The sequence below is a fragment of the Pan troglodytes genome, chromosome 8, assembly GCF_028858775.2.
Source record: "Pan troglodytes isolate AG18354 chromosome 8, NHGRI_mPanTro3-v2.0_pri, whole genome shotgun sequence".
Classification (NCBI taxonomy): Eukaryota; Metazoa; Chordata; class Mammalia; order Primates; family Hominidae; genus Pan; species Pan troglodytes.
Genome location: NC_072406.2, coordinates 98,536,220 through 98,562,801, shown reverse-complemented (window position 1 = coordinate 98,562,801; position 26,582 = coordinate 98,536,220). Strand labels below are relative to the sequence as shown.

Genomic DNA, 26,582 nt, shown 5'->3' with positions numbered 1-26,582 from the left:
GAGGCCTCTCTCTGCCTTGACATTTCACCTACAGCTTCTGTGGCCAACTACTAGCGTCCAGTGTTGTTTCAGTTGAGATTCCTGATGAGCCCAGTTTTATCTTTTTGCACCTTCAATTTCCTTGTGTGTAAAATGGGATGACCATCTCCTCGGTAAGATGTCAGGTGGTGAGCACAGTGCCTGCATGTGGTAAGTGCTAAAGAAAAGTAATTAGAATCAGTAAAACTGAAGAACTCTTTAGAAAAAGCAGTCACCTGTGCTGGCTGAGCTTGTGTAAAAGAAAGATTTACTGACTCAGTTTTAATTTCTGTGAATACACCTTTGTGTAGTGAGGAGCAAACCAAGAGGACTGAGCCTTGGGCCTGCCAGCAACTCACCTGATGCCTTTCTCTGGGCCTCAGTTTTTCTCTCTCTGAAGTGGATGTGTGTCATATGACCCAGAGATTTCTAATCTATCTTCTCCAGCTAGATTCTTGCATTAGGGGTGAACTTGTTCATTGGGTACAGTTGCTTCCCCTGGTTTGGAGAGGCATTTGCAGCCCCAGAGGCTATCAGGGATAAGGGTGTTGGGCCAAGAATAGCTGGGCCAGGAGCAATAAACTGTTAAGGGCTTGATGAGTCTGAGCAACTGACCAATAACATCCAATGCCCCTGGAACCTGGCAACTCCAACTTTAGGTGGCAGAGGATTAAACACATTTTGCCTCAAGGTGAGTCTGTACAGGTCCCCAGTGGTCTCTGGGCCTGCCTTCCAGCTCTGTGAGGAACAGGAGCTGAGCAAGTGCCTACAGTCACCACGCAAAAGGTGTCCAGGGGATTCTAGCCTGGATAGGAAAATTGGCTTGGCTGAGTGGACTGTCCCAGGGTGAGGATATGGGAATGAGCATATGGGGATGGCAGACTACCACACACCCTGGAAGCTGGAGAGGAAGGAGGCACCCAGGACAGAAGGTGAGGTTGCCCCAGGTCAACAACTTCCAGATGAGATCCACCTTGAGTCATGATCCTCAGATGCCAAGCCACAGGAACCTCATCACCCACCTCATCATCCAAACTGGAACTTGATGGAAATCATTCCAAAACTATGTGTTGGTGGGTTGTCTTCTTAATACTTGGAAGGAGGTCTTAATACTTATCCCACTGAAATCATGCTACCTACACCTAGCAAAACATACATCAAAGAAAAACTTCTAACTGGGTATATCACATGCCCACTGTACTAACACACTGGAGAACCCCCAACAACAGGAGGCCCGGGGAGAGTCCCTGACCCACAGGGACTTCAGGTCAAGACCACGCCCACCATCCTTTCAAGGTGGAGACAGTCCCCGTAGGAACCAAACTGATGTATAATAAAACTCATGATTTATTTCTCTTCTCCCTACAGCATTTCAGCCAGTGAATGGTAGAATTTTGCAGGAATGAGAATTAGAGGCGTAGAGGGTTTTGAGATGCGGGGTGGGTCAGGTTTCACTACTCAAGGACCCTAAGACAGGTTTTTGGAAGAAGTGTGTGTGTGTGTGTGTGTGTGTGTGTGTGTGTGTAGGACCACACTCAGCCACTCCCATGGGCAAGTATGACATATGACCACTCCTCTCTTCTTGCCCCCTGGCCTCCTTAACCTGGAAGTCACCTTGCTGGCTCATGGGATTCCTTGATACTTCTGCAATCCAGCTTCTCCGCTCCAACAGGCTGTCCCTGCCCAGCTGAGCTGGCCCACCCAGTGTTCCCTCACAGTGCTATGGGCCTCCACTGGCCCCCTCTGCACAGCCCATCCTCTCCAATCTTTCTTTCCAAAGTGAAATCTACCAATGCTTACTCTTTGGCTCTGGCCACATGAGAGACAGACAGACATACAGACACACACTTCTTTCTTTTTGCCTTGGCTCACCACTGTTCAATGCCTGGAAGCCTTATTTTCTCCCTTGGGAACCTCCACTCAGTCTTTACAACTGTCATCTCCTCCAGGAAGTCATCCCTGCTCTTCTTCCCAGGCTGGGTCAGAACCCAGGCATCTGAGCATACACAGCTCATTCATAGTCCCCCCCAACATTTAAAAGATGACCTGGTTGGGTGTCTGCCTCGCCCACTGCGCTGGGAGCTCTGGGCAAGGGCTGTGGTGGGAGCCTCTCCCCCTGGTGCGTGGCGGGAGTCCTGGGGCCCCTCCGCGGACAACAGGGCCCGGGGACGTTCCCAGGCTTGCTGGAGGAGCAGCTTTCGAACGAGGCTCTGCCAGGTCCCAGACCCCAGGAAGCTCAGCTGTCTCCTCGAAATCTTGGGGGTGCCACATGGAGCCCAGTCCCTTTCAGGCACGAGCCCACAACAGCCTAACGCTCTCTTTGGTGGTGGCCGGCCCGAGGCAGGCACCGGAGGCGGAGGGAGCCCTGTTCCGCTGTGGCCGCGAGGAGCGGGCTCTTCGCCCGGGCTCGCACATGAAAGCTCCGTGCAGGGTCGGAGTCTGAGCCCGCCGGCCGCTTGGAAGGCTCCTCACGTCCAGGCGCCGCGGTCACGGCTGCGCCGGTTTCCGGCCATGAATTGGGCTTCAGAGTCCGAGCCTCTTGCCCGACTCCCGGCTGAGCGCGCTGCCCATGGAGCGGGGGATGGGCGCCCGCCGAGGTCCGCGCGGCCAGCCAGGGTTCGAGCCCACGGCCCGGGCTCTACTCTGAGATGCTCGCGGCGGCCGGCCCCCTCTGGCTCCCCAGCTGTCCTGGGGCCTGGCCCGGCGCCCCGCCCCGGTCTCTCTTCTTGCTCCCCAGGTCCCACTCCACGAGGAACGGTCTGTTTCTGCCGGGGACATGACCCGAGACGCGCGGCTGCTGAGGTCGCCAGGGCGCTTCGGGAGCCCCTCGAGGGCAGTTAGCGGCCGGCCCTCCTCCATTCTCCCGCCCCTGGCGAACCGGAGAAGGAGGCCCGAACCGTCAGAGCTCGGCGCGCCGCAGCCCAGGCCGGTCCCCGCCGCTGTGCCGGTCTCCGAGCGTCCCCCGGGCCGGGAGCGTGGAGCACCCGGCGCCCCCTCCGAGCCGCGAGCGGGCGAGAGCCGCGCAGCGAGGCTGAGGCTCCGCAGTCACGTGGTAGAGAGGAGGGCGGAGGGGAGGGAGGCGGGCAGGGAGGGGAGGGGGAGCGGAGCTGAGGGGGAGGGGGAGGGGAGGGGGCGTCCTCCGCAGTTCGCTCCTCGCCGGGGCTCAGACACACAGCCAGCCCAGAGCCGCCACGCCGGCCCGGCCGCCGCCGCCACCGCCTCAGCCTCCCCCGAAGCCGCTCTAGCCGCGGGAAGCGCCGCTGCCACAGCCGCGGGCCGCCCCCGCCGCGCCGGCCTGGGCTCAAGCTGCCAGCACCGCCGCAGCCGCCACCGGAGCCGGAGCGGGAGCCCGACCGCGCTGGGCTGGGCTGGGCTGGGCTGGGGCGGGCGCAGGGCGCAGGGGCGGGCGCGCGGGGGAAGACGCACGGGCGGGCTCGGCTCTCCCGGGGAGCGGCCCGGGACTGCACCGGGACCAGCGCCTCCCCGCTTCGCGCTGCCCTCGGCCTTGCCCCGGGCCCGGGTGGATGAGCCGCGCGCCCGGGGGACATGGAAGCGCTGACGCTGTGGCTTCTCCCCTGGATATGCCAGTGCGTGTCGGTGCGGGCCGACTCCATCATCCACATCGGTGAGCGCGGCTGGCGGCCGGGCCGAGGCTGGGCGGGGGCCCCAACGGGGCAGAGGGTGCGCGGCGTCCAAACTTGGCGTTTCCCTGGGCCGAGGGGCTCGGCGGGCGGTGCTCCCCCGAAGGGCCGCGCCGCGCCGCCCGGCGGAGGAGCTGTGCACGGGCCGCGCCGCGCTCCCGCTGGCTGCTTGCCGCTCCCCGGGGCTCCGATCTCCGCGCGGGGCCCCGCGGCCTCTACCGACACTTAGGGCCGACGCTTCGGGGAACACCGGGATGGACGCGCGTCGAGACCCGCGCCCCTAGCGGGGCCGTCGGCGGGTCGGGAGGGCCCTTCTGCGCAGCTCAGAGCAGCGGGGGGCAGGGGGAGGTACAGCGGGGGGCTCGCCAAGTTGGCAGGGCAAGATCAAAGAGGCCGGACCGGAACCGTGTGTGAATGTGTGTGGGTGCGTGTTGTCAGCGTGTGTCGCTGTGTGCGCCTGGCACGGTGTCGGTGTTACAGTGAGAGGGTGTTGGGGTGTGTGGGGCCATCTGAGCGTGTGTTGGTGCGTGCACGACTGTCTGTCAGCCTGTTAGAGTGGACACAGTGTCTGCCTGCTTCTCCGGTGTGTGTCTGTGTAGCCCTTGGTGTATGTGTGAGTGCGTGTGTATCTGGTTGTGGCGACTGCATCCCCATCCTGGACAGTCCTAGAGTTTTGCGTGGTCCAAGTCTTGGGGGCCCAGACGGTCTGGGTGGTGGGAGCCGAGGGAAGAAGCGTGGGCAGCGGGGGGTAGGGGGATGCTGAGCGGGAAGAGATGGATAGAGAGAACCGGGAGAGAAGATGAAAGCGCAGAGGAGGAGGGGGCGCGCCGAGGGGGAGTGGGCGCGCCGAGGGGGAGTGGGTGGGAGTTGGGAGCAACACGGGAGGAATCTCGGGAAGTTGGGCCGAGTTGGGGGGCTGACAGCGGTCGCTTTGGGGGAGTCCCTCCGCAGTCGTCTTTCCGGAAGTTGGGAAAGACCAGCGAGCACAGGGAAACTGGGGGTTGGGAGGTGTTGAAGGCGAGGAGGACGGGACAAGCGGGGAGGGTGGGTGGTGGAGTGGGGTGGTGAGGACTAGGCCTGGGCTCGGAGAGCTACGATTCCCCCTCAGGGGCCCGTGACCAAACCTGCTTCCCGCCCTGGAGGGGTGCGGGTCTCGCGGTCAGCATTGCGGCGCCGGCTCCGGGTGTAGTGAGGAATCCGGGCCTCCCTCCTCCTACCCAGCCCCCAGCTCGAGGGATCACTGGGCCTAGCTCCGGGACCTCAGGAACCCTCGAGGCTTGGTGAGGCGGGATGTGGGTGGCTGACTCCAGAGCTGTCCAGGTTGCAGGACTAGGCTCGGGCTGGTCGCACTGATCTCGGCTGGAAGCGCAGGGTCCGTGGAAGCTGTGCTAGGCGCACAAAGCGCCAGCCGGAGGGCGCCCTGGAGGAGCTGTCCGCGGTTCTAGAAAGCCCTTCAAGAGCAGCTCCTTCTGGGACCCCCAGCTCCGCTAGATCTGAACGTGGAGGCGCCTAGGACACAGTCCCCTTCCCCCACTCCCCTCGACAGACATACAGGAAATGGGAGTGGGGAAGGATGGAGAGTAGGAGGCTGAGCTCAGGGCGCCAGGCCGGGCAGCGTCACAGTCATCCAAGCTGCAAGCCATCCGAAGCCCCTGCCTAAGGAAGACCCCTCTGCGCAGGAAAGCCAACTGTAGACCTGCTTCGCTCAGCTCCACTCAGCAGGGGACGTGCATGGAGAAAGGACCCATCATTCTGTCCTGGGATTTGGGTGGGGGACACCACCCTCCCGGGGAACTTCCTGGCTCCTGGGATGGGATTTATGGAACCATGTCAAGGCATTTGGGCGCTGCCTGGGGCCACCCCAGCTTGGCTTAGTCCCTTGTGTGGAGCATGGCTAGGACATGTGGTGCCTTGGTTGTGAGACACGTGTGTGACCTGGTGGCAGCCTGTGGGATGTGCATGTGTAACTCATGTCAACTGTGTGCACGTGTGCGCTGAGGGCTGGTGGGGGGAGGGGAACATATTCCTGTGCAGGTGGAGATGGGAGAGCCTTAATCTACCCCGCCAAGCTGAAATCCCAGTTCAGACTTCCCACCACCTGGCAATCATCGGTCTGCGAGTGCCTTGACCCTCGGGCCAAGGGAAGCGGGGAGAGGGTTCTTGTCCAGGTCCAGTCTTGATCCCTTCTCTCCTCCAGGTGCCATCTTCGAGGAGAACGCGGCCAAGGACGACAGGGTGTTCCAGTTGGCGGTATCCGACCTGAGCCTCAACGATGACATCCTGCAGAGCGAGAAGATCACCTACTCCATCAAGGTCATCGAGGCCAACAACCCGTTCCAGGCTGTGCAGGAAGGTGAGTGACCGCTGTGCCCAGGGCCCACTGGGACACGGCCTGCGAGGCGTCGCAGCAGTGGGCACCGGAGGGGTTGGGACGAGCTGGGCTGCGCAGGGCACCCTCTGTTCCTCGGCAGCCGCGGTGCCATGCGCGGTGGCGCGCCTTCCCCGGCCCAGCTAGGCAGCGGCGCCGGGACTGTTCTGCGCTGCGGGCCGGCACGGAGAGCCTGCGAGCGCGGGGAGCTGGTCTTCTTGCGGGTTGCGTGGCGCCTTTCGGGCTGTGTGGGCGCGGGTGTGCGCCCAGCGCGGGCTGCGCAGGCGTGCGTGGCTCGGGGCAGTCTTTGTTTCTCGGTGTTTGGGGGTGGGCGTGTCTGCGTGCCGGGTACCTGTGTCGGGCGCACCTTCCCTGATCTCAGTGGCCCGGTGTTTTCCTCGCTTCGAGGTGAGGAGCGCCCAGCGGCTGGAGCCCGACCTGTCTCCTTCTCCCGGGCATAACCTGGTAGGCGCGGCGTTTCGCGCCCCGCGGCCCCCAGAGCCTCAGCCCGGCGCTTCTCTGCAGCGCTCCTCCACCAGGTTTGGAGGAGCCGGTTTCTCTCTCGCTGTCCGCGCCGCGGGCGGAGGCGCCGCCGCCTGGGCCGGAGGTGGGCGCTGTTCGCCCAGGAAAGGAGCGGAGCTGGGCCGGTCCGGCTGCGGGGAAATCCTGGCCTACGCCGGGGCCGCCCTTGTCCACAGCCACTGCCTCCGGTCGGGCCCCGCGGCAGGCGCCACAGGTGCGAGGCGAGGGCGTTCACGACAGCAACCCCCTCTGCTTTCCCTCCTCTCTGCTAGTCCCTCCCCTTCAACCTTTCAGCTCGGGAACCCTGGTTCCTTCTCCAAGCCTCCAGATTCCTGGTTAAGGCCTAAGGCTCCGCCTCTGACACTTACCCGGCTTAAGTCCCTTCTCCTTCCCTCTGCCTTGCTCCCCGCAACCATGGGGACTCTGGGGCCAGCGCCCCTCAGTGCTGAGGCAAGTTAGTGGCGCAGGATGCAGGGATTCCTTGCTGGAGGAACTGGTAGAGAAGTGTAGAGGGGGCAGTGGGTGTAGTGGGAGGTGGGCTGGCTAAGAGCTCCTGGCTGGTGCTTTCTCCTCAAGCCCGTTGAGCCGAGAGTCCTCCTGCTGCTTTGGTACACATGGGTTGCTAGTCTCCCCGGTGCCTGCAAGGACAGGATGCCTCGATGATGGCTCTGGCCTGGGTCTGGGGGGTCAGAGCTGGTGTTGGGGAGGTCGTTGTGTTGGAAGGAGGAATTCTGGGGGTCTCCTATTCTTGGGTGCAGCAGAGGAAGGAAAGGGGCCAGCTCTGGGGGCAGGGACCGGGGACTACTTCTGGGGACTGAAGGTCCAAGGATTTCTTGAGGTGGTTTTACAAACCGGGAGTCCCAGTGTTTTCTTTTAGGGGGGGTGAGGCTAACACTGCCTATTATGGGAGCTGCTGCTTCCAGCTGTGACAGATGTCCATTGTCAGATGTCTGTTGAGGTACAGGGAAGAGGAATTCCTGCCCTTCTTTGGTGTCTGGTCGTGTCCCACCAGCAGTCTCTGTCTCCAGACGCCCCCTGCTTCTGGACTTCTTTTCAGTGTGCCCTTATCACAGCTCCTTGCAGGTGCTTGGGGTGGGCTCCAGCCAGGGGAGGGCAGGGCCTTCTTAGTGGAAGGAACCCTAAATGGGGTGGGGACCTGGGGTGACAAGCTACAACTTTCACAGTGCCACCTGTTCCCTTGACACTGGCTCCACAAACCCCATCTCTGTTGACATTCATTCTTTGTGCTTGGGAGCTGAAGCCACAGTTTGGAAGCACATATTTCCTGGACCCAGGAGCTCACAGTGTGGTGGGTACCCTGCCTGTGTTCCATGTCTGGTGACACACCTCTGTTGGCTCCCCTCTGCAGTGTTGAGTATCCAAGCTCATTCATTTTGCCCCTGAATGATGCCCGTCTGCTCCCATCAGCAGTTCCCCAGGGACTAAACATGATGCTCTTGCACAAGGTTGCCACCTCATGCAGGTAACACACAAGGATGAACCGGGCAGCTGGTTCCTGTGGCACCTGGAGTACAGGGTCTGAAGAGGTCATCTCCATTAAAAGGAGAAGCTGTCACACAGCTTTAACAGATTTTGCCATTGGGCGTGAAAATCCTACTGTTGTAGATGTGCTGATTTATTTTTTTAAGAGGAGCCCCAAATCTGGACCTTAATGTAAATTTTGATTTAAAGCTATTGCCAACTAATAAAATAATGTAAACAACAAAGTACAAGCCAAACAAAACATAGCTATGGGTGATTCAACCTGTAAGCGCCCCAAAGCAACTTTGTCCTGGGGACAAAGGTTCCACCCAGGGGCCTTTTCTGGGTCTTGGTTTCTCTGTTTGTATAGCTGGAAAAATGTGTCAGGCTCCAAGGATGGCAGACTGACACAGTCTCTGTGGGGTGTGAGAGTGAGTGTTTCTGCATGTCTGGAACTAGGGAGTTAGATTCTTGGTTGACAGTTGTCTAGGGAGAGAGACACTGGCCAGGTATTGTTGGTGGGCTGCCTGCTGCCCAGAGAGTTTGTGCTGGTGAAAGCTGGCATGTACTTTCATTTTATGAGTCTGGTGGACTGAAATCCATTGTTATCTTGTGACCTTGCATAGCCCTTGGATGCCTACAAGGGATGGGAGGAGCCTGCCCTGGAAGGCCTTTGTGAGGGGCAGAGCAGTGCTCAGCAGCCTCCTTTTCCCTTGCCTGGGGCTCTGCTGCAGGTGCTCAGCTCTCTGGATGTCCTTCCTTGGATGTACTCTGTGGGGTGCTTTTCCATCACTGGGCTTGATTCCTGCTTGATGAATGCCTTATATCTCACTGCTGGGCCTGGACATCCATTGCAGCAGGACATGGGTTGTCGATACAGGTTGAGTAGGAAAGAAAAAGACTTTTAGTAGCGGAGTGGTCAGGGATGGAGAGCAAAGGCAGATGGGGGCTTGATCTCCATCATTGACTGGACAAGCCCACAGTGACCTCTCAGTGGAGTGGTGCTGTCGCTGTTTTGGTCTGAGAGGCAGTGCCATGCAGTGATAAGAGCTTGGTGGAGCTTAAAGAGTTTCAGTTCCCATCTTGCTTGTCTTCACTCGTGGTGTGACCCTGGAGCTCTGCTCTGAGCTTCTGTTTCCAGATCTGTTCAAAGGGAATAATCATAGGATTTGCCTCATGGGATTGTGAGGATTAAATGAGATGAGACATGTGTAAATCATCTACATAAGGCCTGCGGTGGGTGTTCTGTAAACAGTAATTCCCTTTCCGTTCCTTGACCCAACTGTGAATCCATCTCAGCTTCTCTTGAGGCCGTTGATATTTTCAGCTACATTATTTTTTTAAGCTAGTGAATTCCTTGAGAGAGGACCTAAACTGACCTTTTCATTTTTAGCTCTTACTTTTTTCCCTGATTATAAAAGAAATGCATTGCTGCAATGAGCATGTATTAATATAAAAATATAAAAAAGAAAAAGGGCAATGTGTGCTTATTATATAAAATGTGGAAGGTACAGGAAAGTGTCAAGAGGCAGAACAAAATCACTCTGAATTGCACTAGTGTTATTTCCTTCTAGTCTTCCCCCCACCACTGTATTTTATACATTTTGAGAGCTCCCATTCTGTTCAGTTTTATATCCTGTTATTTTTTCCCATTTAACATCATTGGCCTTTTCTGAAATCACTAGGAACTATTTGTAAACATTACTTCTAGTAACTGCATACATTTCTCAATATTCAAAACTTTTTTTTAAAAAAGGGAACTATTTATGCTGAGATATGCAGAATCAAATATTCCTGAACAAAACAAGAAACTCGGCCTGGATATGTTGGTCCTAAGATTTATACTTACAATTTCTTCAGGATGACTTTTAACAAGCTCCTTACAAGCACTGCCTTTTAGGACATTTGGTCAATATATGGAAAACAATGGATCACACAATAAAATATCCATTTGATAAGGATTGAAAGTTAGCAAATAACACAGAAAGGACATTTAAATCTAAAATGTTGCATCTTAGATTTAGCTGGCAAAGTCCATATTAACAAATAGTGTGAAAATTTGTCTTCTAGATACTAAAAGAGATCCTAATTTGTTAAATAAAAAAAATTTCAGATTGTTGTAAAGTGCTTGCTCAAGTAGGAGGTTATATAAATGCATATAATTTATATAAAAGAACTGGCTGAGCACGAGTCTTCTCATTTCCCAGCATTACTTTTTACTGTGAGTAAAAGACGAGAGTTATTAGATATGCTGTAGATATACCTGTCGCAGTGTGGAAGGATAACAGTTTAGGAAAGAGGCAGAAAAAAGAAATGCATGCGAGTGAGGCAATATTCCTTTTAGTTATCATAAGCACAAAAGGATTCTAGGAAGACATAAAAATTACCAAGAATAGCTTGTGGTTCACAGAATGAAACAATGAAATAAAATAAAAATGAAACACAGAGAGCTTGTTGGTGCCCATCTGGAGGCCTTGCTCAGTTTATATCCGTTACCTCCTAGGTGGTCACCCTGCCCCTCACTGGACACACTGGTATCTAGACATTCTGCTAGAGGCTCCCCATCCCTAGCTCTGATGGCTTCCGGCATCTTCGTTGGCTTCCATTCAGAATTATAGAGAATTGTAGGTCCCATCGAGGCCACGCTCTTGCAGTCCTGCTGGCAGCCTCACCAGACACCGTCAGAGGCTCTCTGAGTGTGATGTCCGTGTCTTCCTAAAGATGCCTGTAGACCCCTTATTCCCATCCTCTCAGCTGTGTTAGTTTTCTTGTGGTGTGGAAACAAATTTTACCCCAAATTTAGTTGGTTAGATCAACACATGTTTATTCTCTTGCAGTTCTGCAGGTCAGAAGCCTAACATGGGTCTCACTGGGCTAAAATCTGGGTCCTTCTGGAGGCTGGAGGAAAGATTTGTTTCCTGGCCTTCTCCAGCTTCCAAAGACTGCTGGATTCCTCAGCCCCTGGCCCTTTCCTCCATTTTCAAGGCCAGCAATGGCGGGTCAAGGCCTTCTCACATCCTCTCATGCTGACCTGGCTTCTGTCATCACATCTCCTTCTCTGACTCTTCTGCTTGGCTCCCTCTTTCAAGGACCTTTGTGGTTATATTGGGCCCATCTGGATAATCCCAGATAATCTCCCTATTATTTATTTATTTATTTTTGAGACAGAGTCTCTTTCTGTCACCCAGGTTGGAGTGCAGTGGTATGATCTTGGCTCACTGCAAGCTCTGCCTCCCGGATTCACACTATTCTCCCGCCTCAGCCTCCCGAGTAGCTGGGACTACAGGCGCCCGCCACCACGCCCGGCTAATTTTTTGTATTTTTAGTAGAGACGGGATTTCACTGTGTTAGCCAGGATGGTCTCAATCTCCTGACCTCGTGATCCGCCTGCCTCGGCCTCCCAAAGTGCTGGGATTACAGATGTGAGCCGCCGTGCCCGGCCCTCCCTATTTTAAGGATAGCTGGTTTGCAAGCTTAATGCTGTCTGCTACCTGTGCCATGTAGCCTAACATATTCACAGATCTGGGGATTAGGATGTAGACATCTTTGAGGGCCATTATTCTCCTACCACGTTGGCACACCTGTCTGTGCCCAATGTGCATTGTCCACCTCCACTTTCCTTCCACCCTGATAATCTTTTGCATGCTTGACTGCACTCTTGCTTACTGCTGGGCATCCTCTTTTGTTCGCTGGGCCTGCTATAGTCACTTGGGATGGATGGCTATGTTTCCTTTCTGTTTCTACAAAGCTCACCCTGGAAGCATCACACTGTAAGCCTGTGGAGCCTCCACAGACTTGCCTGTGTTCTCCAATGACATGTCAGCTTCTTTTCCTGGGCTTGGCTGCTGCTTGTGCATAAGGAAGTTCCTGGAGGAAACTGCTGTTCGAATAGTCAGACTGTAAGTTGGTGCTGCCGCTTGGACCCAGGGCCTCTTTTCTGCCTGAGCAGGTTGTTCTTCAGAACCTCACCGTCTAGGCCCATGCCTACCTACACCCCAAGGGAAGGCCCTCGTTGAAGTCAATCTTGCTTTGCCGCCCGGGGTCCCACAGAGAGCTGCTGTTCCTGGTCCCCTCAAGGGCTACTGCCAGTGATAACAGCTGTGGATGAGGCTGCAGGCATTGATAGTCTGGAGTTAGGCCCTGGGTCCCCTCTCTGGATTCCCCACAAGCCCGTGCTGAACTCACGGTGTCAGGGTGCTGAACTCACAGGTGTCAGGGTTCTCCTTCATTCTGGAGTCACTCCTGTGCAGGTGCACACACAGGCATGTGCAACACACACACACATGCATGCATATACTCAGGCACACACACATCCACCTGTACTCAAGAGCACACACACGTGCACATATGCATGAGGTCACACACACTTTCTCATTTTATAGACTACACTCCGGCACCACCCACTTCCTCAAATTTTGGGTTCAAGAGGCTCCCTTCATTCCTTATTGCCATGGCTTAGCCCTCTAGATTGGGAGGTTGGACTTAACTGGCAGTGAGCAGATGGACACCTTATGCCAGGCGTGTGGGAGAGGCCACGGGTCATACTGCCTCTGAGCTGCTGCTGTTCCTAGTCCTGGGCTGGCCTGTGACAGCCCCTTCCTCTGGGACACTGTCCTTTCTGACAGGCATTGGGCCCAGGAAGGCAGCTGGGTCTGTGTCCAACATCTCAGCTAGGCTCTCTGAGCTCTCCCTCCCAGCCCAGAAACAGCCAGTTTCCTGGCCAATGGCCATGGTTGAGAAAGAAGAACCCAGAGTTCCCCTTCTGGACCTGAGGTGTGGGCAGGGTGGACTGGAGGGGATGAGGTGGCCCCTTTTGTTTCTAGGTCTAGGACATGAGTACTTTGACAATTTTCCTCCTGGAGCCATTTCTCCAGGTTTCTCTTGGGGGCCAGCTAAGGCTGTCCCTCAGCACTCACAGTCACCTCTTGTAATGGCAGACAGACTCTCTTTCCCAATTCTTGTAGCTGCCAGGTTGAAATCCTCTAGCTTTGTCCTCATAGCAGCTGTCTTCCCTCTTCACTGAGCCTTCTACTGCCCAGGAAATGCTGTCGCCTAACAACTCAGAGCATCCCTTCTGCCCTGCCTCTTCCCAGATAATTTCTAACCCATTCCATCCCTGGATGTGATTCTTTTTACACTTGGTTACCCATGGCTGTGCCTGTGGGTCTCCACCCTTTGGTTTTGTTCCGTGTTTCCCGTTGTATGAGTCAGGGGAGACTAAGTTATGCTGCAGTAACAAACAATCCAAAACTCCCAGCAGCTTTCATGACACAGTATTTCCTGCTCCTGCTGTGTGTCCATTGCTGGTCAGTGGGGAGCTTGGTCCCTCATGGTCACTTCACTTGGTTGTTGCCAGTTGCTGTGCCAGAGGGAAAGAGAGCTCTGGGGGGCTCAGCCTGGATGTGCTCACATCACTTCTGCTTATGACTCGTTGGCCACAACCAGCCATGTGGCCACAGCCAGTCACAAGGGAGCCAGGAAGCACAGCCCTACTATGTGCCTGGAAGCAGAGAGAACTGGAAACAACTGGTGAGCAACAAAATTGCCTCTTTCCCATTCATGGCTAAATAGCCCTCCTATTTCCTTGGCGTTTCATTAAAATAACAGCAACAAACAAAAAGCAAAAAACAGTTTTGGGTATAGGATGCTAGTTGGGCAGAATCTGTGGCTCCCATTGATACCCCACTGTGTACTCAGCGACTTGTCCCTCCTCTGCAGACCTCTGGGCAGCCCTTCCATGTGCTGGGAAGTTAGGAAGCCTGGGTCCCCAGCCTAGGCTGGGGTTGCACCTCTGCTTTTCTCCATGTCTGCCAATCTTGTGCTCTGTAAACTAGTGCCTGGACAAGCCCAGCTCTCAGGACCATTGAGCTAGTCATGAGGTAAAGATTGGGTTCTCTGCCCAGCCACTGACAGGACCAGCACCCATGACCTCCCCCTGTCCCCGTAGCTGGACTTTGGCAAGTCTGCACTTTCCACGGCTTCAGCCCTGTGGCCCCGTCCCTCATATAGACTCCCACGCCTTGCCCCTGCTGCCCCACGAAGTGGCAGCCCTCTCCTGCTAATGGCAGTGGGCTGGGGCAGAGACCACGCATCTCTCTGCCATTGCTGGCCTGTGACAGCCCCTTTCTCTGGGGTGCTGCCCTCTCTGACAGGCACTGGGCCCAGGAAGACAGCTGGGTCTGTGTCCAACAACTCAGCTAGATTCTCTGAGCCCTTCCTCCCAGCCTGTAAACAGCCAGTTTCCTGGCAGATGGCCACGGTTGAAGAAAGGAGAACCCAGAGTTCCCCTTTCTGGGCCTGAGGTGTGGGCAGGGTGGTCTGGAGGGTATGAGATGCCCCTTCCGTTTCTAGGTCCAAGCTGTAGGCAGTGTAGGTTACCAGTGGGTGAGGTGGGGGGTGTTAGCTGGGGGACTAGGGTGGTCCTGAGCCCAGGCTGCCCCTTCTCCTCCACCCAGGTGTGGGACATGTGGCCCTGATGGCCCCATCTTTCCAGTTTTCCCTCACACTCATCCCTCGACAGACCCTAGATGAGGCAGCTGGGCTCTGAGACTGCATCTCCACCTGGCCCACCCCGGTCCCCCACTGTGCTCAGCCTGGCCCTTCCCCATGCCTCCACTGGAGCATCCGTGGGGTGTCCAGGAGCTGAAGAGGCGGGAGTGTGGTGGCTGTCTCACACAGACTGGGGCTCCCACCCCTGCTCTGCTTTCTGACTCTGGGTGGGCAACCTCGGTTTCCCTGACTGTAAAATGGAATAGAGGACAGCTGAGAGGATCAGTTGAGGAAATGCACTAGAATAGCCCAGCCCAGGGTGAGCACAGGGCAGTGGCTGGGTGAAGAGGTGGAGGTGGCTGTGATCTTACTAGCCTGAGTGGTCTGTGGTGGAGACTTGTCCTCCTCTCACTTCCTGTTCTGGGCTGGGCAGTGTGAGCACGTTCCCACAGCCTTGGCCCCACTTAGGGCGGCGGAGATGTGCAGCTTGGAGTTGAGCCCCAGCCATTCTGGGTGTCTCAAGAGAGCAGGGAAGGAGGTTAGTGTTGACGACATGGCTCATATGGAGGCTGCTCGGAGCCATCTGTATAGGCTGGGGCTCTGGGAACCTGTGGCCTGTCACGGCACGGTATTTCCATCTTACTGTGGCCTTGTCTGCTCTGAGTGCATAGAGTGGCCAGAATCCCACTGGCCTGCCCCTGCCTCCCCGGGACCTGGCCATAGGGCAGGCCTACCTTGCTCTATTTGGTGGAAAGGGGTCAGGCAGGTGTGGGTTCAGTTCCCAAATCTGACTGATCATCTGTGTGGTCTTGAACAGATCGCATTCCCTCTCTGACCCTCAGTCTCAACATCTGTGAAATGGGCCTGCCTTGGGGTTGTGGTGGTGGATCTAGAGAGGACGTATGGCCAGCAGGAGGGAGGCTGTGGTGAGCAACAGTCCACCATGGCGCCCGAGAGAGGGGTGCTTAGCGCCTTGGGGCTCATTCTCCCATTGAGGGCGTGGGTGCCGGCACATAGTATGCTCAGCAGGCATTCGTTCTTGTTGTGTCCCGGCCACCATGTTTTCCATCCTCCTGGGACCCTGCCAAGGTACACGACACCTCTTGGTCTCTGGGTCCTGTCTGGGTGCTAGCAACCCCCAGGTCAGGGCTGAGACACCGGCCTTGCTGCCTGGAGCTCTGGGCCCAGCCCACCCATGGTCTGGCTCTGCTGTGGCCTGTGCCCCTATAAACTGGGTCCTGGCCTGGCCTGGAAGGCCATCTTCTTGCTCTCTGTCCCCCATGGTGCTCTTCCTTCTCAGTCCAAGGTGGAGACTTGAGGTCCTGCCATGGGTCCGCTCTTGGCCTGGGGCCGTGGGCCTTCTGCCTTTTCATCTGAGTGCCCAGAGGTGTGGTGAGCCATGGAGTGGCCCCACTCTGGCCTCTGGTCTGGGCTCTGGGCTCAAAGCTCTGAGACCTGACCTGAGCTCTGGGCCGAGCCCCCCTCCCAACAGTGCCCCATCTCCAGTGGCCAGTGTCAGATGCTGAGGTGGCCTTGATTCGGCTGGGCTCTAGGGCTCCTAACTCCTTCCCTGCCATGGCTGTAACATCCAATGCTGGTCCTCCTGTGTCCCAGGAGGCTCCCAGGGTACCTGCCCTCACTCACCTCTCCCACAGGGCTCTTGTAACTAAAACAACCCCGTGGGCCACCCCCAAGTCCTGCAGTTTGCCAGCCTGGGCCTGGAGAGCTGAGGGTGGGTCTCTCCTTATCACAGAACCCCAACTGGAGCTGGCCCAAGGCTTGCTGCTGGGGCCCAGCTCTGCGAAGGGACCTGAGCCTCAGCTCAGGGCATATCTACTGTGCACCTGATAAAGGCTTTGGAGGGCTGAGCCATCACACTGCTGGAATGGGAGGAACATGGCCATAGGTGCCCTGGACAGTCCAGCAGTGTGATGGCTCAGCCCTCCAAAGGGCTTCTGGGGGCTCTGGTGTGGTGGGCAGTGCTGAGCAGATGTGTATGTACACACATGCATACACATACAAGGAGACTGTTGCAGACACCCATGCTGCCTGGGCATGTTTAGCAGAAAGAGCCAAGACTTCCAGCTGCTGCTCGGAGCTCCGCTGGCCCCCTCAGACTCCTCCTGGACTCACGTGAGGTCCCAGTTGGGAGGTGGCATCCTCAGGGTGCATCCCAGCACCCACAGGAGACTGGCCTGGTCATGTGCTCCCCTTGCCTTGTGTTTCCTTTGACTTGTCGGTGATGTCTTCTGGAGGTTGTGGGCTGTGGGGAGGGAGGGACTCGGTCGCTTTTGTTCCCTGTGGTATCCTCAGCTCTAAGGGCAGTTTGTAGTGCACACTCAATAAACATATTTTCCTTTCCCTCCTGGGGCACGTTCCTGGCCTCAGATGTATAGGCCTGACCCCAGGGCCCTCAGAGATCATCCAATGGGATGGTCATTGCAGTGGTGGTCACTTAACTTGGCCAAGGTCAGGAGGAGGCTGTGGACAGCACCTTAGGTGTTTTTTCATTGTCAGTGTCCCCTGTAGCATCTCAGCATCATGCTAGTGGGATGAGAGGGAGCCAGTCTGCCTGCCCACCCCAGGGAGTGGCCCTCTTGGGGTCTCAGCTATACAGGTCAGCAGATGCCAGAGTTCTTGTGTCCAGAGCTGAGGGGGCCATGCAAAGCCAAGGCCAGACTGGGGGAAGGTCTAGAAGTGTTATAGACTGAATGTCTGTTTTCCCTAATATTATGTCAAAGCCCTTAACCCCCAATGTGATGGCATTGCAGGCAGGGCCTTGGGAGGTAATTAGGTTTAGATGGGGTCATAAGGGTGGGGCCCTCATGATGGGATTAGTGGCCTTATAAGAAGAGACACCGGAGAGCTTGCTGTGTCTCTCTGCTATGTGAGGATGCAGCAAGAAGGCAGCCATCTGCAAGCCAGGAAGACAGCCCTCATCAGGAACCAACCATGCTGGCACCCTGATCTTGGACTTTCAGCTTCCAGAACTGTCTGTTGAGAAAATAAATTCGTCTGTTGTTTAATCCACCTGTCTATGGTGTTTTGTTTTAGCAGCCAGAGCAGACTAAGACAGGAGGGGAAGGGCTGTGAGCAAACCCTGGCCTGGGGCTAGACCTGGCCAGGCACTGACTGCCTGAGGGAGCATGGACCAGCCCTGCCTTCTTAGGGCTACAGTGCCCAAATTTCTCAAATCCAGCCTTGGACCACATGAGCTGAAGATCCATGTACCTCTGAGGATGGGTGACTCTCATCTCGAACCAGTCTTTATGCTGAGCTGTATTTTTAGTAGAGACGGGGTTTCACCATGTTGGTCAGGCTGGTCTCGAACTCCTGACCTTGTGATCCGCTCGCCTCGGCCTCCTAAAGTGCTGGGATTACAGGCGTGAGCCACCACGCCTGGCCCCTTTTGTCACTGCTCCTCTTTACACACAGGGTCCCTGGTGTACCTAAACAAGGGACGTAATTCACAGAGCCTCAGTGTTCCTTCCTGTACACTTGGGATACTGGTGCCCCCACTTAATGGGCTGTCTTCGGGAACAAATGAAGTAACAATTACAGAGGACTTAGCATGTGCCTGGCACCAAGGAGGTGCTCAGTAAAGAACAGCTACAGTTATTGTTCTCATGATGTCACCTGGCCAGTGCAGAGGGATGGGGATGGTCACTGCTTGTTCTGGATGCTCTGCTGATGTTGATGAAGCCCAAGAGGACACTGGCTTCCCAAATCACTGCCTGCTGTGGCTGTGGGTGAGCCTCTGATCCTCAGGCTCTGGGATCTTCTCCCAAGAGAAGGGGGTGCATCAGACACCCCTGCCAATGCTCATGCAGCTGGCTATTTGACTCCAAATGCGGTCTGTACACTGACTCCTTTAGTCCAGTGTGCTCAGAGCTCTGCGAATCTCATGCCTACTTTCTAGAGGGCTGGCTGTCTTTCCCAGCCCCAGCCACCTTGTAGGGGGGCCTGTGCTGCCCTCACCGACCTCAGAAATGTCCAGCAGGCTGGACCCATTGATCCCTCAGCCCACCTCCCCAGCCTGCCCTGTGGCTTGACCCTGGGTCACAGACCAGCTCCTACATGTGCTGCAAGAATCCCAGAAATCCCATTAGCCCGTGTGTGTCTGTACCTGACTCAGTCCTGTGCACTTTTTCTATCCACATACACCGTCTTGTGCGTGTTTCACGGAGCCACAGGATGCCGGAGTCGGCTGGGGTCCTGGAGCCATTTCAGCTGATCCTCCTTTCATTGTAGAAGCCTCATGGACAGTCACCTGAGTGGCGCTTGCAGCTGGCCCAGGAATCTCACTGGGTAAAGGAATGCAGTGAGCTTGGCAGCATCTGCTGTACTGCAGGCTCCTGGTGATTGCCTGTTCAAAAGCAGAGGCATCTGCATGTTCTCACTCATGTGGGAGCTAAACACATTGAACTCATAGAAGTAGAGAGTGGAATACAGGTTACTAGAGACTGGGGAGGGCAGGGGGAGGGAAGATAGGGAGAAGATGGTTAAGGGACACAAAGTTACAGCTGGTTAGGAGGCATAAGTTCTAGTGGTCCAGAGCACTGCAGGGTGACTATAATTAACAATAATTTATTGTATATTTTCAAACAGCTAGAAGAGAGGAATTTGGATGTTCTCAACACAAAGAAATGATGAATGTTTGAGGTGATGGATATGCTAATTACCTGATGTGATCATTACACATTGTACGCATGTATTGAAATATCACTCTGTACCCCATAAATATGTACAATTACTATACATCAATTTTAAAAAAGGCAGAGGTGTCTACCAATACATTACAAACTGCCCAGAGCTGTCTGGGCATCATCTCAGGACAATCCTGGGCAGTACAGGGAATGACACAGAAAGCAAAGTGAAGCAGGGATTGCTTAGGGAATGTGAAGGACTGGCAGCCAAGCCGGTGCTCTCCTTGTACGTGCTGGGCCTCCCACTACGCACCTGGCTTTTGTGTGGTTCTCTCCACCTCCAGTGCCATCTCCCCAGCCCCAGCCTGGACACTTGAGGTCACTTCCCTGTGTCCCCCTGCCTCTGCCCTTCCCTCCAGGCCATTGTCCATGTAGCAGCCAGAGTTATCTGAAAAATCAACCTAACCACCTCCCTCTCCTGCTGAAACCCTTCAATAGCTCCCCATTGCACTAAGAATCAAATCCAGACCCCTTGCCGGGGCTGCAAGTCCCCAAGGACCCCGACAAAAGCTGAACTTACCTGTGTCTTAGCCGCCACTTCTCTTGACCTCACTGCTCTGGCCACATTGGCCTTTTCCCCATCTCTCCAACAAGCCAAGCATGCATCTACCCTGGGGCCTTTGCACATGCTGTTCCTACTATCTGGAAGGCTCTTTGCATGCTGGGCCCCTTCTTGGCCTTTGGCTATGCCTCTGATCTTACCTCCTCAGAGAAGCTCCCCTTGGCTCCAAGTAGGGCCCCTATTACTCTACCAAAATGTTCTTTTCCTTCTTTGTAGGCTTCCTCATCGGCAATGATGTTATTAATTTATTTGTGAGGGCCATCAGGTTTGTGAGGGCAGAGAAGTGTCTGTCTTGTTTACTGCCAAGTCCCCAGAGCCAAGCCTGGTATGTGGCTGGTTGGAGGTGTTCAGTAAAAGTCCTTGGATGGGCGACAGGATGGAGGGACTCATGGGACCTCTGCTCTCTGCAACCTCTGCATGCTGCTGCTCCTTGTCCGGTGTTCTTTCTCAGGACCACTTGGGGTCGCACAGCTGCATGTATAGCAGCCCTGTCCTGCCCCCTGTGGGTCTGCCTGTGCTAGCCCTTCCCTCCTGGTCAGCTTCTGCACTGAAGATCTTTCTGGCAAGAAAAGATGGGAGCTGATGGCACTGCCTCTCCCTGGTAATGGCTATTTATATGAGGGCTTCCAAGGCCATGTGCAAAGGGGAGAACCACGCTGGAGATGTTTCCAACACTCACTGGCTGGAGTGGGAAAGTTCTGGAGGCCCCATGCCTCTGTATGCCTGAGGTGTGCCTGTGTGGGCGGGAGAGGGTAGTTGGGGGTGAGTGGAGAAGTCGTGCAGAAGAAATAGAAGCTCACCCGGGCTCCAGGTGCTGGCGGTATAAGCTTGTGCACCAGAACCTGGGTTTCTCTTCTCTTCTCCCGCCTGGGAATTTTCTGGTGGCTTAGGAGCCCCTCTTCCCCCAGCAGCCTCCATGGGTGAAATGGGGCTGACATGGTCCTGGCCACTGCCTCTTTCTGGCCAGGGCAGGGGAAAGGGTCCCTGGCCGGGAAGGGGAGGAGCTGTTGCAGGTCTAGGGCAGTGAGCCTGACAGCCGTGAGCTTGGCAGGGAGGTATTGCCCACCGGCTCCCACCAGTGCCTCCCTCCGCACTCCAGGAGCTGCTGACCATTGCCTGTCTGTGAGGACATAGCCAGCAGCCACTGCTGCCACCACGCGGGCCTCTGAGGAAGCAGGAGCTGGACCCTTCCTGGTGAGCAGGGGCTAGAAGGGCTTTGAAGCTCTGTAGTTGTACATGCTCAAGCTTTCTTAGGAGAAGCCTGCATGAGTGCAGCCAGGATGGGATCCACTGCTTTAGGCTACTTAGCTCCTGCCAAGAAAATTAACATTGTTAAAGGCAGGACAGCGAGGTCTGTGATGAGTCTCAGCACGCACTGATCGGCACTGGTGAATGCTTCCGGGAGCTCCTGGATGTGAGGTGCAGCCAGCAGGGGCATGCATGTGGCTCTGCCTTGGCCTTGCCCTGGGACGCTGTCACGTGGACGTGCTACGTGCGTGGATGTGCCGGGGCTCTTGCATGCCAGTCCAGGCACTGGCACATAGCAGATGGGCCCCCACTCAGCCTTGCCCCTCAGAGCTCCCCAGGGCATCTTCCTGACACCAGGCCCCTGTGGCTGCTGGCCTGCAGGGTCACACCTGTGCTCAGCATTCAAGTCCTTGTGGTCTGGCCTCTGGCCTGGCATCCAGTCTGCTCTCTCCTGGTTGCCTCCACCCATGCACCCTGTGCCGCAGAGCCCCGTCTCATCCCAGTCTCAGTTCTGTACGCTCTTCAGGAGGCCTTTCCTGGCCGCTCTGCTTCCTCTGCCCGGGCCGGGGCCGCCTCATTGCTGTCATGCCATTCATTGTGTCTTTGGTGTCTGGCTTCTACATGCACCTTTGAAGTCTGTGAGCACCAGCACCATGAACTCCTCATCTTGGGACTCCCAGGTCTGTACAGGCCTAGGCACATGCAGGGGTGGAGCAAATGTTTGTTGAGTGGCTGCCTGACTGGACCTCTGACAAGTACACACGAGGACCTGCACACACATACTGCATGCACACTTGTGTGTCCCAGAGAGCTCACAGTGCACACCGGCTGTTGGACTGAGACCCCAGTGATAGGTGGTCCAGGGGTCATCTTCCCAGAGAGTCCCTTCCTGGGGGAGCCTGTCTAGATATGCTGGGAGGTCCCCACTGGGACCATGGGGAAGGTGGCTGAGCCTCGCACCCTGTGGCACATAGGGGTTTCTGCCTCTCATGGCCTGTTGTGGCCCACGTGTGTGTTTGTCAGAATGCTAAAGCGGACCATCTGAGACTATCACCTCCAGGGAAACCTGCTGTGGGTCTGAAATCACCCTCCATGTGAGTCGTAATAATCATGCTGGTGTCAGAAACTCTCATTTGGGCCTAAGCAAAACAGGGATCATTATTAGGCCATGTAATAGAAAAGGCCAGAGGCTGCATCGCTTCAGGCATGGCTGGATCCAAGGCCCAAATGGTATCCACAGGACTCTGCCTCCGTCTCCACACCCCTTGTCCCTGCTCTCTCCTGTGTGGTTTCCTTCCTGGGCAGCCTCCTGCCTGTTGCAGGCTGATGTCTAATGAGCCCAGCCCCCTGGCCACTTGCCCCTGGAAGAGGGGGATTATTTAACAAGAGTCTCACAGGAGTCCCAGGACTTCAGCTCACTGGGCTGGTATGGGGCTGAATCGCTTCCTCCCCGAATCAATCCTGGTGTCCAAGGAGTAGAACACCCTGATTGTCAGACTGGTGGGGGCTGCCCAGTCCCTGGACTGAGAGTGAAAGAGGCACGGTAGATGGGGGTGGGGTCACTTGGAGAGGAAGAGAAAGGATGCCGAGACTGCAGCAGTGTCCAGCTGGGGGCTTCTCTGCCACAGGCACTTGGAATGTGGCCTGTCACGTTAAGGGGGGATTGGACTGGGAGCCTCAGGGCAACACCTGGTGACAGTTGTTCCGGCGAGCTCCAGGAGACCCAAACAATGCTGGCTGGAAAGCTCTTTGGGGACAGGAGAGTAAGGAGGGGAAGGGCCAGGCTTTGAGCTCTGTGGTATGTCCATGGGTGGGTGGGGCAGGGCAGGAGGGTGGGGCTGGGCAGTTAGGGTAGGCTTTCTGGGGTAAGGGACATGTGCCAGCCCGCAGGATGACACCTGTGCTCAGCGCTCACGCAGGGTATGGGGCCTGGGCCTCTCACACATAGCCTTCACTATGTAGCTGCCATGTATGCTCTTGTACCTGGTTTCAGTCTTCCCCAGCCGCGAGGCCTCTCCTTACCCCATGCATACATTGTGGGTGGGGATCTCTGCTTTATTCCTCCCAATGGGCACATTTGTGGGGAACCCTGAGAGCTCCCTCCAGGTTCCAAGGGACAAGGAGGAGTCCTGGGCCAGCAGCCTTGCCCCATCCTCCTGGCCAGCCTCTGTTTATCCTTCTGCCTAGTGGGGCCAATGCCTGGGGCTGCCGTGGACTTCAGGAAGCTGGGCTGCTGCTGGGAGGTGGCTGCCTTAACAGCAAGGGCCTGGCTCCTGCCTCCTGGGCAGCGTCTGCTCCGCTCTGAACGATTAATTGAATAGAAATCCTAGCACTGTGAGGCAAAGCTAGGGCCCTGCCTAATCTCATTAAGAAGTCCCCTGACAGTCTCATTAGGCGGCTGGCTACTCAGAGACGTTTATCTCTGCTACAGGATGGTCAGGCCCTGGAGGGGGTGGACCTGGGGCCAGGCCCCACCCAGCTGCCCTCCAAACACAGGCCTGGGCAGAGATGAGGCTATGGCAGCTCTGCCAGCCAGCACCAGTCCCTACTTAATCGGTTATGGTTTGCTGGACTTAATTACTTTAAAATTATTAATTTCAGCTGGAGAAAGCAGGTGGTGGTGGTCCAAGAAGAAACGTGAGCCTTCTTAAGGGGTGTGAGGTGGGCTGGGGCGGAGAGGGTGTTTCCAGCTGGCAGAACCCATGTGCTGGAGTTGCCCTGGCAGGCCACACCCAGCAGCGTGTCTGGACACTCTGCATACTATGGCCACTAGCTGGGTGTGGCAGGGACAGACAAGTGGCCTAAGAATGTGAAGCATGCTACAAGAGAATGAAGCCTGCCCAGGGGTGTGGGAGCACAGGGGTGGTGCCTAACCTAGCCTGGGCTTGGGGTTAACCAGGGGAGGCTTCCTGGAAGAAGTGACTTCTGAGCTGAGTCTTAAGTGTGGAACAGTGGTTGGTCAGGTGAAGAAAGGGAGGCAGGCACTCTAGGCAGTGGCATAGCTGGAGCTAGGGCTCAGAGGTGAGCTGTCCAGGGTCCCTGGGCATAGATGGAGGAGGTGCTGACATCCTGGCAAAGTCTGCAGGGGCCTTAGGGCTTCCCTCTGGTACAGGCAGAAGTGGCTCAGGACTGAACCCCTGAGCATCAAAGGATCTAGGATGTGGGCCACTGGAGGGGACATCGCTGGGGCTCAGAGCCATGTGCCTCCATCTAGGCCCTTAAGCTGTGAGGAGAGAGGCCTGTGGGGATGGCAGAATTGCACAGGCTAGTCAGCTCCCCCAACCCCTGCCTCTGCAGGCATCTGTGCTCTGGATTCAGGGCCGCTCCCTGAGGATCCCAGGTGCAGCGCGTACCATTCTTGGAGGTTTCAGGACTTCTACATGGCTGAGGCCCATCCCTAAGCCTGGCTTCTGCCTCCCATGGCCACAGATGCCTGGTCTGCCACAGAGAGGGGAGAGGAGGACCAGGCTGCTAGGCTAGCTGGCTTCTCCCTGGATGGGGAGCAGGGCTTAGACCCCCAAATTTGCCCAAGGCCTGGTGGTAGGTCTGATAGCCCCAGGCCTCTCTCTTCTCCACCCCAGGGTCCCCTGTTCCTGTCCACCCAAGCTGCACCACTCTGAGTGACTTTATTACATATACTGTTGAGATGGTGCTGGTTTATGACAAGGGTACCTGCATTTCATAACATATGGCAGCTCGAGGCCCCTCCATGCAGACATGAAGATGAAGATGTCTCATGTCAGACATCTGAGATGAAGGCTCATGCACCAGCAGTGGACTTTGGAACATCTGCCAAGGGAAGAGGAAATGTGAATCAGGGCGGGAGGGAAGGCCAGTCTGATTGGTCACTGCCGTGGGCCACTGGGGCTCATTCCTGCTGGGGCCCTCCAGGGAACCACAAAAAATGCATCTGGATTGTCCATCTGGGCAGGGAAAGTGGGAGCATTTATCCACCAGCCCACTCCTCACTGGTCAGAGGGACCCGGTGCTGCTCCCTTCCCAGGTATTCCAGGTTTGTGCAGCAGCTTGGCTGGGCAGTTCCCGCCTGGTGCCAGCAGAGAGCCCCCTGCTGAGCAGAGGTGAGGGCTGCCCAGGGATGCCCGTATGCAGCCAGTCACCACAGCAACAGGAGGAGAGGTGGCTGAGAGGATGTGACATGGGCCACAAGAGTTGTCTAGAGACCCAAATTCTGCTAGACTTCTTAGAATGACCTAATGGTAAAATTCAGGTGTCAAGACAGGGCTTTCCTGGTGTGTGTAAATTATATCCTACAAGTGTACTTTGGCCCCAAAAGAGGCTGGTATAGGAGGGGCTGTGCCCCATTTCTCCCCAGCACCTGGTGGCATTGCTAGACCACCACGGCCTCAGAGGCAGCACCTGGCTCTTGCTGGTCCCTGCTCCTCCCCTAGCTTCTGGTCCAGTGTGGGGCACATGTGGGCCAGTCGTGGCTGGGGGGAAGGCAGGTGGGATAGGGCGAAGTCTCTGAATCATCTTTGACACTGGACAGTGCTGTGGCTGGGCTGAGTCCCTCTTCTGCCTCTTATTGGCTGTGCGAGTCAGTGCATGTTCCTCTACATATCTGAGCCTCAGTTTCCTCATCTGTAGGATGGGGATACTCACATCTACCTTGAAGAATTGTTTTGAGAGTCTGAAGACATGGTGTGCATACAGTGGGTGCCCATTTGTTCCCTGCCCACGTCTCTTGAGGGTTGACCCAGTGCCAGCCACTGTGGGCACAGCAGACCCAGGCCCCAGGAATTCAGTCAAGTGTCAGTGCCCAGGCTCCACCCCAGAGAGCCTGATTTAACAAGCTGGGCAAGGGCCCAGGCACTGGTATTCTCTAAGAGCTTCCTGGGTGGTGCCAAGGGGCAGCCAGGGCCAGCCAATGAATGGTGGCCCTTCATGATGCAGAGATGGAACGCCAAGGGCCAGGCGTGGCCACGTGCTTTTCCGCCCCAGCTCCCAGCAGGTGATTGGCTAGTGGGGGTGCTCTCACTGTTGATTTCCTTCATCACAGCTCTGGACATTCTCCCCCAGTTCAGACTGAAATACACACTTGTGCTGCACAAGGCGGGGTCCCTGGCTGGGCCATGACTGTCATTCTGTCCATCCCCCTGCATGACAGCGATTCTCTCTCATCAGACACAGGGTGCCATGGTTCACTAGAGAGGTGTGGGGATTCACGCCTCATTAACTTCAAGGCTGGGATCTCCAGAAAGGATACCCTCTCACACTGGCTGACCACCTCCTTTCCCACCTTGGGGGCCTCAGCCACCAGAGGCTGTGTATGCCCAGCAGAGCTCTGAGCCAACAATGGCTTATGTTCTCTGCAAGGAATATTTCTCTGCAAGGAATATTTCATCTCATTTTATCAGTAATACAGAGCAGTGGAGCGATGGTACCTATGTGTTCTAATTCATAATTTTACAGTAATTTTAGAAAACTCAAGATATTGGGTTTCTTTCCATTAGTGAGATGGTAGCAGGCAGTAAAGCCCACTGTCTTCTTATAATTGGATTTAAATTGTTTTAATTATACAGCCCATA

General features: G+C 55.9%; 1 protein-coding gene across 3 annotated transcripts in view; it reads left to right on the top strand.

Annotated features, from left to right (window-relative positions):
* The first annotated feature begins 2,993 nt into the window (after nucleotides 1–2,993).
* The window catches only part of GRID1 (glutamate ionotropic receptor delta type subunit 1), a 779,753-nt gene continuing 756,164 nt past the window's right edge, over nucleotides 2,994–26,582 (top strand). The window contains exons 1-2 of one of the 3 annotated variants that reach the window (XM_063781959.1): nucleotides 2,994–3,070; nucleotides 5,857–6,012. Coding sequence is in view for 2 of the 3 variants with exons in the window: in XM_016918777.4 (XP_016774266.2) it covers nucleotides 3,565–3,643; nucleotides 5,857–6,012 (235 nt within the window). In the remaining variant the exon portion in view is untranslated. Of the gene's footprint in view, nucleotides 3,071–3,161; nucleotides 3,644–5,856; nucleotides 6,013–26,582 lie in introns of those variants that run through there. The other 2 variants (XM_016918777.4, XM_016918780.4) reach the window with 2 other exon arrangements.